Below are 12,475 nucleotides of genomic sequence, written 5' to 3' on the forward strand. Positions count from 1 at the left end.
TCTTAAGAGTGGAAATAATGTTTGGAAAGTGCACCAGCAAGCAGTCAGGACAAAAGGTCAACTAAAAGAAGATGCAAGTAACGTGCATGGCAATTCTGGTTCGTTGAATTTCTTTCATTCAAAAGTTTGAGCATGCAGCGGCGCTCTTATTGCATATATTAAGCTGTGTTAGTGATCCTTTTGATGAAAGTGGGTTTCCATGTATATTTAATGCCGTGGTTCGCCGAGCTCTGCTTGAATGTGGATGGTAATATGGACTGGCATGTTAAAAACAGGCTGTGGCACTCGTCTCCTCCCCAGGTGCTCACAACAGTCAGAGCAGAAAGTCACACGGCTTCTCAGCCGCAGCCCCTGCATTTGTCACTACAAACTGACGACACCACTTGTACGACTCTCTGCCTTATGTGTTTGCATATACATTAGTCTGTATGTGTGTGCATTATTCAATAACAGGTCCCTGTTCAAGGACAAACCTCTGGTGACTCTGTGAGATCAACAGACAGAAATCCACTAAAACTGTTGGATATGTTCACAATGTTTTTTTAAGAATGACTTAAAATAATTGTCTTGGATTTTATTCCGCATCACTTACACTGGAGGCATCTCTTGGTAGCCAGTATGAACAGAAGGAATGATTTTGGGGAAAAAAGAAGTGTATGAATAGACACCTGACTATTATTTTAAGATAAATGAGGAAAAAGAATTGAAACTACAGTATACTTGTGTATAGACAGAGAGAACTAATCACAATACTTGTATTGTGTTTGAAAGTAAATGATCTGACAATTTACCAAGTACAGTATATTTCAGTTTCTGATAAAATAATTCACATATTAAAGAACAGCAAATAGTTTTGCTCTATCATGTCTTTCGTTTTATGAAAAAAATATGTTTTGTTCTGTGCAACTTGCAGCATTTCTGTAATTGTTTGTGCTGTCACAATTGTTGAAAGAGGTTTTCTCCAATTTCATTTTTTTCTGTACATTGGCAAGTGTTCTCCTTATTTACAGTGTATTGAACTCTCAGTGCACCTCAGGTTTTGACACTCAGAAATCTCTTTGGGACTGGCAGTGGAGTCTAGTCTTTTCAGTTTCAATGACCCTTTTGATAATATTCAAATAACAAAAGAGGCACTTGCACCAAGTAGTTTACACCAGTAATCATCAATTTACTGTTATATATTGCAAATGTTTGAAATATTTACATTTAGAAAATTATCTATTATTTTCAGATTTATTCCAACATTTTCCCACAATTGTACAGATGAATCGCATAATAAACCTACAAACCTGAGACACTAAAATAAAATAATTACAGCAGGTACATGTTCAGAAAGCTTGCTACACAGTAGCAAATATGGACAAAGTACAAAAACATACCGAACCCATTATGCTTACTTTGAGTCAACGAAAATCTGACTGTACTCTATTTACCACAAAATATACGAAATATACTACCTTGTGAAATCTGCAAAATATCCGCCAACTATGGCTGGATCCAGTAGGCAAAATAAAATGTGTAACATTAATGATGTGTTGTCCGCTGCTCATCAGAGGACATCGCGGGGCTCCAAATAAACATGCTCAACCATGCACCATCTTTATATTCCTTCACACGCACGCACGCACGCACGCACGCACGCACGCACGCACGCACGCACGCACGCACGCACGCACGCACGCACGCACGCACGCACGCACGCACGCACGCACGCACGCACACACACACACACACACACACACACACACACACACACACACACACACACACACACACACACACACACACACACACACACACACACTCAAAAAAATCTGAACTGTGCTACTCGCTCAGGTGTTCCTTTCAGCAGTCGGTCATAATAAGCTGCTAAAGAGCACGTTTGTGATGAACCATTTCTGTCCAGTGCATTTCTGCAGGGCCAGTTGGTAGCCGAACTCATTGTCACTGCTCGCTACAAGCTCGAGGCATCTCTTTGATTTCCTGTTCTGAATGGATCCTCCCTGAAAAGATAAAAAAGGCTTGGTTAAAATTGTGCCGAGCTCCAGAAGAACAATTTGTTTGCTCTTGTAACTTGCCTCCTCTTGAAGCCCACACTGCTGTGAATGAATGCGTTTGTGAGGCGCCGAAGCGGCCTGAGCTCTGGCCGTTTTTTGGCTGATTCACACAACCGTTCCTCATTGGGCCCACCAAATAACATCAACATGGTTTCGAGGCAAAAACAACAATGCAATTGCCAGTGTGGTCATTAGCTCTCTTCTGAGCAATGCCAAGATTGTGAGAGCATGCACAGGATGAATAGACTGAATCAAAGAGCACACAAAAAAACAAAACACAAAACAGAGAGATCCACAGAAACAAAAACATCTGGCGCTGAGGTGATATTTGGAGAGTTTCATAATTTTTGCTCTTCCGGCTCATTCAGTTTGACATAAAATAATGGGCACGACATTAAAGTGCCAAATGTCAGCTTGAATTTCAGTAGGTTTACAGAAATGTGTGGGAGATTCAGCCCTTTTCACACATAGTGCCCAAAATTTAGGGGGACAGAAGTAATTGGACAGAAAAAGGAAGTCAAACGCATTCAACATACTTAATATTTTGTGGAAAATCCCAGGCAGTTAATGACTGTCTGAAGTCTTTGACCCACGGGCATCAGCAGGCACTTTGCATATTCCCTGGTGATGCTCTCCCACAGCTTCCCTGCAGCCTCTTTCACTCTGCCTTTAGTCTGGTCTTCAGTTCGTGGAATGCTGCTCAGTTGGACTGAGATCAGGTGACTCAGCCAGGCGGCGATATTCCACCTCTTCACCTTGAAAAGCTTGCTTAGTTTTAGTTGCTGTGGCTGTAAGATTTCTGCCCTGCTGACTGATGAGGTGCTGACTTCACATTTGTCTGTCCAATTACGTTTGAACCCTAAACTTTGTACACTGTGTGTTTAAAGTACTTAATTGTAGTATGCATTATTTCATTAAAATTGGATGTACTCAAGAAGAGTGCTTGAAGAAGTACTTGGCCCGGTGGTGTGAAAGGTATGGAGGAGCAAAACATTTAGTACGATAAGAAAGTAGGGGCCAAAACATTTACAAAACATGTCTGCTGTCGCCGGTCTGGACAGAGTGAGCACATCAGCTCAGCAAAAATGTCCCCCCATGTCCTGATGAAAGGAGTCAAGATTTTCCCATTTCAGCGTCAGGGATGAAAACGGGGCAAGTGACTGAAGAGGAAACCGTCAACACTCATACAGCGTAGGGACAGATGCGTGGAGAAATCCCTATGCCAATAGGGAAGGGGGAGAAAATAGACCTAAGGATTGGACAGGTTGTGCAGACGACGAGCTAAATTATTCTTTTGTCACTAAGGTCCAAGAGGCATTTTCTTTACACATAACAGATTGGCGTTTAAAGGCTGTAAGTAGGTATTCATGGGCCAATATGTAATGAAGCGCTTAGCCACTTATGAGCCAGCTCAAAAGTGCAATTAAGGCCTTAGTGTATCAGTTGTATAAAGCCAGATCCATTCAAATCTGCTGTGAATTGAATCTTCATTCTGGGTACACCAGCTTCCAGCCGAGCTGTGAAAGAATCCCCTGCAAACATGATCAAATCTCCATGACAACTGAGATACTCCATGTGCGGATGAACCTAAAGCCCAAACATGTGGTTGAAAGCTTGCGTTTGAAAGTCAGAAATTCTTTTCCTAAGCTATTGTTTGCAACAAACCTTCAATTTTGAATTGTTATGTAATGTACATGAAAGTATCTTACATTACAAGTATTTAAACTAGAAATATGTTTAAATACTGAAAACACTTCAGATAAACATCCGCACCTTTGTGTCGCTTATCAAAGTGAGTTTGCTAATGCTGCTCCCTGAAGATGGAGGGCAGAAATTCACAGTTGTAGCGAGGTGTGTTGCTTTTGCCAGAAGCTTCAAAGGGGCAACAATGAGCCGACTCTACATTTGAAAATAAACTTTAGCAAGAGCTCTCAGAGAGAGACGACCTTCGCCAAGGCTGATCAATCCCCGTGTGTATGCTGATTGACCCAAAACTTGAGTTCCCATGTCCATCTGACCAACATATTATCAATATGTTTGTGAAAAACATTCTCAAAATGTCACGTTTTGCCCTATATCACAATCATGAAGAACCCATCAAAATATTCCTGGAACCAGATTCGGATCTGTTACCACCTGCTACCATGGTATGTCTTTGACTTAAAAAAAAAATGCAAATCCGTCCATTACTTTTTGAGTAATCCTGCTATCAAACAAACAAACAAACAGACAGACAGACAGACAGAGAGACAGACAGACAGAGAGACAGACAGACAGACAGAGAGACAGACAGACAGACAGACGGACAGACGGACAGACAGACAGACAGACAGACAGACAGACAGACAGACAGACAGAGAGACAGACAGACAGACAGACAGACAGACAGAGAGACAGACAGACAGACAGACAGACAGACAGACAGACAGACAGACATAGAGACAGACAGACAGACAGACAGACAGACAGACAGAGAGACAGACAGACAGACAGACAGACAGACAGACAGACAGACAGACAGACAGAACTAATCACTTAACTTCCTTGCTGGAGGTAATGGAGGTGCTTCTCTATTAAAGCTTCTGGGACTCAGACAGTTGTGTTGATTGTGACTCTGGGAGTCAAACTACGAAAACCCCTGCTATAAAGGAGGGGCCTCCTTCAAGAATAGCTTTTACCGAATTATTTGGGTACATTTTTATGACTTCATTAATTCAGTCTGACATTATGCTCATTTAAGCTGATATATTTGTTGACGTTTCTTATTTTTGTACTTCAACTAACCACAACCTGTAAACTCAATTTCAATTCACTGACGCACGTATTTCTATGCATCTTGCACAGAGCGATAACATCCCTGTTACTAATCCTGCCTAAAGAATGCTCTGATTGGAAGAAAAAAAGCCATCACTAAGCTCAACACCAGACCTGTTTGAATCGCTGAACAAATTAAAAGACGTGGGCGTTTATTGGGATGAATAAAAAACCCTGAACATGTGGAACATCAACTGATGAAAAAAAGCTGCTCTGTATACAACATCATGGTGCTGCTTCTTTAAACAGCCTCCAGGAGCTGGCTAATGAATGTACAGTATATATGATGTATAGGGGAAGGTTGTTTTGTGACTTACTTTAGTTTGCTGGGGTTTGCATTAAATTTACTACACTATATACAAAACAAAATGAATTCATTACAGAAAACCAACACCATACAGTCCCACCCACTGAACATGTGTTTGCTTTTTCTAATCAGCACCCACTAACTCATGACTAATCTTAACATTCAACCACACGTTTCATTCCTCCTTCCCAATTCACAAACCAGGGTTGATCAAAACCATTTTGAGGTCTGTACAGTGGAAGGAGATTGAGAATAACATCAGTTAATAAGGATTTGTGCAAAATAAATATCTCTGTTCTTTGTAGACATCTCCATTCAGTAACCAATGCCTTACTTCAGAGACAAGAGATGCAAAGTTAACTTAATATCACTCAAAGTTCAGTGCGAGATTAAAGCACATAAAACCTTTTCATGCGTGCTGCCAATTACACTGTAAAACCTTACAGACCCACCTGAAGTGGCAGCCCACACCATACTCATCATAACAAGAGTCTAATATGAAGCACATTCAGGATTGAAAGAGGAACAGGAATCTATAATCAACACCGCACTGACGGCTTAGCAGACAACAATATGAGGTATTTTGAGCCCAAATCAAAGCATGCTGTAAATCTATATTCACCCACTGTCATGGGGCATTCTGCAACGTGGCCGCTTGCTCTGTTACAACACAGTTTCAATGCGTGACTCCAAGCGAGGATTGGGGTTGAACTCTGGTCAGACAGCAGATTAAAACACTTGCCCAATTAAGCCGCCCATACCCCAACTGCTGGCTTCAAATGACCGCGAGCGAGGCCGCATATCGACGGCAATCCGACCGTGCGTGGGGCTGTGTGGCGCGTCGTCACCTGAGTGAAGAGCCAGTGGAGCTTCATGCGTTTGGCTGCGGCGTAGCTGCACTCGATGAGGCGAGGTCTGCTGTTCACATCCACCAGGCACTTGTTGTCATCATCGTCCACAGTGGGACTGAGGAGCCCGATGTGCAGCTGCTGAGTACTGGTGTAGTACACATTCTGCAACAGACACCACATCCTGCTATGAACAAACTGCTACTGTATACACTGAATGCTCAGGCGGCTGGGGTGACATTGGGATAATGGCCTTTCCTCAGCTGCATATGACCGTACAGGTGATAAATAATGATGTTTGCTCTTGGGTTGTCTTGACTGTGAAAGAGACATCTATGGGCTTGATTTACATACACTAAAAATAGCATATTTATACAGCTATCCTGACTGAAATAAGGACAAGGAAAGGCAAACAAAAGAAGCTCATGATTAATTCAGAAATGGGGAGAAAACCCAAATAATTGTGCACTCTGATGGAATCCTTCTCAACTGCGCTTATTGTTTTTGTAGGGCAGTTGTTTGCTCATACAAAGCTGAAAACGACCTGAAAGTCATTTTCAGGACAAGCATGTATTCGAGAGAATTAAAAGTGGTATTAGCACGAGAGAGTGAAGAGAGAGAGAGTTTGTTAATTGTCTTTACAGCGCAGTGCAGTTTATTGGCGCAACACTTTTAATTTAGTGCACTGCACAGAATGATAAGCAAGAAGTTGTGAAAAAACATGGTGTACTGTGTATGATTAAATACAGTTGTTAATTGGTCTATCCTGCTGTAAAAGCGGTACTTCCCCAATGTTTCCTCTACATTTCAAAATATTGTTCCTTTTTACAGCTATAATTACAGCTTTACAATTTTTTCATAAAAAATATGTAAGAAGCTTATGAAGAACAATGCATTGTTAAAACAGCGGCTAATGTCGAGTTCAGACATCTGTGCCTTGTTGGCCATTTCACCAAAGAGACATTTAAACGACTGGTCAAAATTTAAAACGTTTTACAAAAAGGTCCAATATTTGAGAAAAGTCGATAAACAATGAATACAAAATTGTGAAGCAGACCTTTCCTATTTTCGTTCAAAGAGTGCGAAGCATCTCAGAACAATATATACTGTATAAAATAGTCAAAATAAACTCCACCTCAACATTGATGCATCTGTAACAACAATCCGATGATGTCAAATACAATAATTCATCAGTCAGAGTGACTGTAGAATGAGTCGATCCGTTTGATTAATTTTACTGTGCCATTTACTTCAGTATTTAAAAAAAAATTTGAATTGACTTTTAATGGAGTGATTTTAAAACAGTTTTACTGGTACATGTACTTAACTAAAGGCTCCAAGTACTCCTATCGCCTCTGTCTGGCTCGACAAACAAACTAACAAAAACAAAATTAAAGAGAGGGCAGATTAATTGGTTTGCAGAATCCAAACAATAAAGAAGCACCAGAAGAGGACGAGGGAGTCTTATTCATATCAGAGAAAATAGAGCGAGCGAGCCAAAAGGCAGAGACTCTGTCTGTAGCAGTCTTTACATTTCATAAGTGGGACCAGGATTTTGAGACTGGAGGCTTCTGACTCAGGACCCCCAATATATATTTTATTTTATTAAAAATAACAAACCAGGGCCACATTTGCTTATTGCCCTTATCGTTTTACTCTAATCTTACTCGTCTGATAACATCCAAGCAGCTCCCGCCTCTTTCACACGAGACGTTTAAAAGACGAGCGACTGTGATTTTTGTGTTTATGCTGCTAATTTTTGGAGCGGCGCAGGCTGCCAGGCCGTGTGTGAGGTTTCTGATATTGTAGCGGTGCTAGAGTCGGTATGTTTTATTGCTGCTCGAGCTGAAGTGCTGTACTGTAGGTTTGCTGACAAGATGATCTTGTAAAGTCAGCCACGTGTTTGATTGTAAGCTTTGTAATTCTCTCCCTTTCATGTGTGCCTGCGCAATTTTCTCTCTGCACGTTGATGTTCGTCTTTTACTGCAGCACCTGTGATACAAAACCCCGCTCTCCCAAAGGGCAAGTGGAACTTGCAATGACACATTTTGACTGACTACAGCAAATTTCTACACCAGCCTATGTATCCGTACCATTAAAGAGGCAATCCAGGGGCCAATCCCTCTCGATAATGTAACGCCGAAACATAAAAATAGAGCAGACAAGATTTGTCTTGCAAAGAGATCCCTAATCTCATAAGAAATGCTGGTGCTCCTCCAAATCCTTTGTTTGATATGCCTGGATTTATGAGAGATTTATAGCACATAACGTATTGAGAATTAGTTCATAAGTTTTAAAGTTATCTAGGTCTCTTGGAGGAACGCAGAGGTTCACTTAATAGTGTTTTAAGGAACATGTGTTATGAGATTCCACAAGATTTTATACATTTCTCAACAAAGGTTTCTCCTGAAAGAGTTTTAATTTGCACTGTAGTGTAGAATCTATTTGATATGTCCAATAGGTTCATTTGAATTGAGAGGGATAGTGGAGATCAAATCCCACTCTATAAAACAAGTTTATAACTGTCACAGCAAGGTTAAATAATCTCTGAAAACAATCTGCTCAGACATAATGGGGTGGAGGGATCGATAAGAGCTGGAGGAAGCCGGAGACAGTAAATGATAAACAGCTGAGCAAACACTTAAACTCCCTGTTATTTGGGCTGAGATATTTCCTGAACCAGTAATCCAGAGATGCAATTTAAAAAGACTTTCAAGAAAAACACATCCAATGAGCAAGGAGCTGAAATAAACCTGGGGGCATCAGTTTTTCCGAACCCGAACCATTTACGTTCTAATCTTTTAAATGACTGTGATATTAAGAAAACCTTTGACATTTAACTACTCAAGAAAAGCTAGAGAAAGAGGAAATGTTCAGGATTTCAAATTATGTTCTGTTCATAAAATAGTATTTTATTTTGAGCTGGATTCAGTTTGGTCATGTCACCCCTGAAATTAAGGTGTCTGAAAAGATGGATATGTATGTAAAAATGAGGACCCTTTCCATAAAGGGCAAAACAGAAAACTCGATCCTGTTTTATAAGATAAGACACCTGAGGTTGATCCAATCAAAAAGCAGAGGAAAGGCGAGATGGAACAGGTTTTATTGAGGAAGAAAAACCCAGGATGGGAGTAAAATATAGAGGTAATATATTAAATCTGAGTATGTGCTACACACTGCATGAAATATTGGCGTGGAGAGGGAGAGGGAGGGAGAGGGCTCAGGAGTGCTCTAACCTGAGGTGTCATCCCGTGACAGAGATACAGGATGGGTACATTGTCGTTGTCAGGTCCCTGGTCCAGACACAGATCATTCTTCAGATAGTTTTTCAGCTGACAGACAAACACAGACATACAGACACACAGAGACAGACACACAGAGACAGACAGACAGACAGACACACACACACACACACACACACACACACACACACACACACACACACACGCAGTTGTTAATGCATCATACATAGGAAGTAAAGTGAGTAATATGACAGTGTGTACATGCATATCTGGCCCACATATTAAAATAATGAATTTGAATAAAACTGTTCACGTGAACTTTTGATACACTAATGGTGTCACTTTAGGCTCTGGGTAATTATGATGGCATCTCTCACTATTAAACAATCACTCGATTCATGGAGAAATAATCTGAAGATTGATCCATAATGAAAATAATCATTAGTTATGGTTGGATACACAACGGAACAAAGGGCTCTACCTCAAACAACTACAACAGTAAAATCCTGGGATACTGGGACAAGGTGGCAGCATGGCAGTGTGGAGGCGCTGTGTTCGGGGTGTTTGGTATCACATCGTGGCTAGGGAGGGGGCAGATAATTTGTCTGAAACTTATTACACAGCAAAAAGTGCCTTTTTTGTATTCAGGTGAAATTGAATGGAGTGACTTCTGTCCCCTTCAAGTCTGCTGCTTCACTGACAGCTGAGACTGTGACAGCTGAGCTTAACATTAGTTTAGTGAGGCATCAACAGATTATCCCGGGGTATGACGTCAGGTTGTCAGATAAGATTTCTTTCACAGATTTTTGTGGGCTCAAGTGGACAGAATTACAAGGTTTCCTCCCGAAAAGGGAAAAATGACTAATGTTACAATAAACACCAAAAATGGGAGCATGATCAATAGATTGCAAGGTCACAACACATGTAGTTTAACACAGCAAAAAAAGTGGAATTTTCTTAAGCTTTTATTTCTGCTTATTTTGTGTAAAATATGTAATGTCATGAAGAAAGATTTAGAGTTTTAAAGACCTTCTTTGAATTTAGTTAGGGGTTATTCATGAATTGTGAGAGAGGAGAGAGATTTTGGTATACTTTGTATTGAAAAATGAGTGATGCTGAAGTTATATTTAAAAAAAATTAATGTTCAGTCACCTGAGGGATTTGTGGACATTATAATTTAGGGAACTGGAAAAAAAATGTATCTACTGTTCTGATATGAAGGCATGAAAACATTAGGTGAAAAAAGCACAGTGCACTGAAGAGTAGTGCTGCCTGTTTGAATTTCGATGGAAAATAATGATAAAAGTTAATTCCTGACAAAACACAGTGAGAGCGAGGCAGATGAATCTAACAACTGCAACACTCTGCAGTGCATTATTTCTACAACAGAGGGAATGAATAATTATCCGAGAATTAAGTGCTGCTTTACTACAAAACAAATAAAAGAGAAAGAAGAAAGATGCTTAGATCCGACGGCAACAACCAGCATCCGGGAGGCATCTTCACTGGGATTCACATGAACAGAATAAAGATTTGAACAGATATTTATAGAAAATAGAGCGTAAGCTGGACTTGAGCAATCTAAAATGTGAATCATACTCTGAATCATCTTATATTCATTTTCAAAAATGTAAACATGTAAATCAGAAGCGTTACGCTTGATGAACATGACTCAGACTTTGAGGCCCGGAGGGTTACTCGTGTGTGTCATGACAAAGGATTGTGTGAATCAGGTGAAGACGTGGGATCAAAGGAACTCAGTCAGGGATGATTTAGCTCCACATTGGCCCCTGAGGTGTCTTCTTCTGTCTGATAATCATTAAATCCACAGGCAACACACGGTCCCGTGCAGCAGCTCAGGTCCTAACACTTCTACTATATGGGTAAAAAAAAAAAATTGCCCCACTAAGAGACAACTGTGGCGACGACATTACATTAAGCCACCACAGCGAGACAGCAGTTAGAGCATCTGTTGTTTCTGTAATGCGAAGTATTTCTGAATAAATCATAAGCTGCTTTCAGACATGCACCGAAGTCTGGACATTCTCCTTTTACGGTTTCCTGGAAAGCACTGTATTTGAAAACGCAAACGTCCGCAAATGTTGCACCGCACATTTTCCTGCCTGCTCCAGAAGATTCACAGCGAATTCACAGTTCTTCATATGTTAGCGACAAACTCCTGGAAATGTCTGGATGGAACCAATGTTTGAAAACAGCGATAGTAAGTGTGTGGAGGATAAGTTAAAGGGAGATTTAAATCAAATCCCTCAGATCTGATTGGACGGCCCTGGTGTGGGGATGGCTTGGCGAACATGGACAGTGACAGGTGGCCTTCACCCACACAACCTCACCTGCACTTTCTAGAACAGGAGGAGGAGGAGGGAGCAGAAATGGATAAATGAGAAAATATATTCTTTGAAATGTGAGTAGAAACATTTTTCTTGCCATCAAACAGCCGTAGGAACAACTGTATCCACTCTGATCTACACTTTAATATCTTATCAACTTTTGGTTGGATTGTCATGAAATTTGCAACAAGCAGCAATTCCCCTTCCCAGAATAAATTGTAGTTAATTGTAGTTACTTAATTTTTGTCATATATTTAACATAGCAAGAGATAATTAAACAATTTGGATTTAGAGAATGTATTTTTAATTTCACTGTTACATTATTTAGTTGTGTGGCCTTTCTTTCTTTTTTCTCACCAGGCTGAACAGGGATGACGATCTGCTCTCAAGCAATGACTCCTCCAAGCACTGAGACTGGCAAACCCATCAAACGCATGTCGCAAATAAAGGATAATGAGGTCGACTAAGTCAAAGAAAGGAAAGTAATGAGGTCGGCCTGTTTCCTGAATGCGTTCATCTACCATTTGTCAGTTTGTACAAGAAAAACTACCCATATCACGTAGAGAGCAGTGCCATAATACTGCGGTATGTGTGTCACTGTGTATTAGGGAGCATCACAGTGATGCAAGGTGGGAGGACCGTGGAAATAAAGCTGTTTGAGAAGAACTAGGGGGCAAATAGAAACACTGCCAGCATGCCCATGGGTTGTCGGTTTTTCTTGCTCCTCTGAGTAATGCTGCTACATCTATATTTAAAACGTATGTATCTATATATCTACTTCCATCACCTAAAGCCAACAAAAACCAACTCAACAGTAACATTTTAAGAGAGGGGGAAAGAGTCAAAGTCGCTGCAGCAA

General features: G+C 40.6%; 1 protein-coding gene across 1 annotated transcript in view; it reads right to left on the bottom strand.

Annotated features, from left to right (window-relative positions):
- Nucleotides 1-1,707: 1,707 nt before the first annotated feature.
- Nucleotides 1,708-12,475, bottom strand: part of galnt18b (UDP-N-acetyl-alpha-D-galactosamine:polypeptide N-acetylgalactosaminyltransferase 18b) — a 68,367-nt gene continuing 57,599 nt past the window's right edge. The window contains exons 9-11 of the mRNA XM_035629164.2: nt 9,263-9,358; nt 6,027-6,191; nt 1,708-2,003 (exon numbers count right to left, since the gene is read on the bottom strand). Of these exons, the coding sequence (XP_035485057.1) occupies nt 1,857-2,003; nt 6,027-6,191; nt 9,263-9,358 (408 nt within the window). The 3' untranslated portion in view covers nt 1,708-1,856. The remainder of the gene's footprint in view (nt 2,004-6,026; nt 6,192-9,262; nt 9,359-12,475) is intronic.

This window comes from Scophthalmus maximus, chromosome 4 (genome assembly GCF_022379125.1).
Source record: "Scophthalmus maximus strain ysfricsl-2021 chromosome 4, ASM2237912v1, whole genome shotgun sequence".
NCBI classification, from domain to species: domain Eukaryota; kingdom Metazoa; phylum Chordata; class Actinopteri; order Pleuronectiformes; family Scophthalmidae; genus Scophthalmus; species Scophthalmus maximus.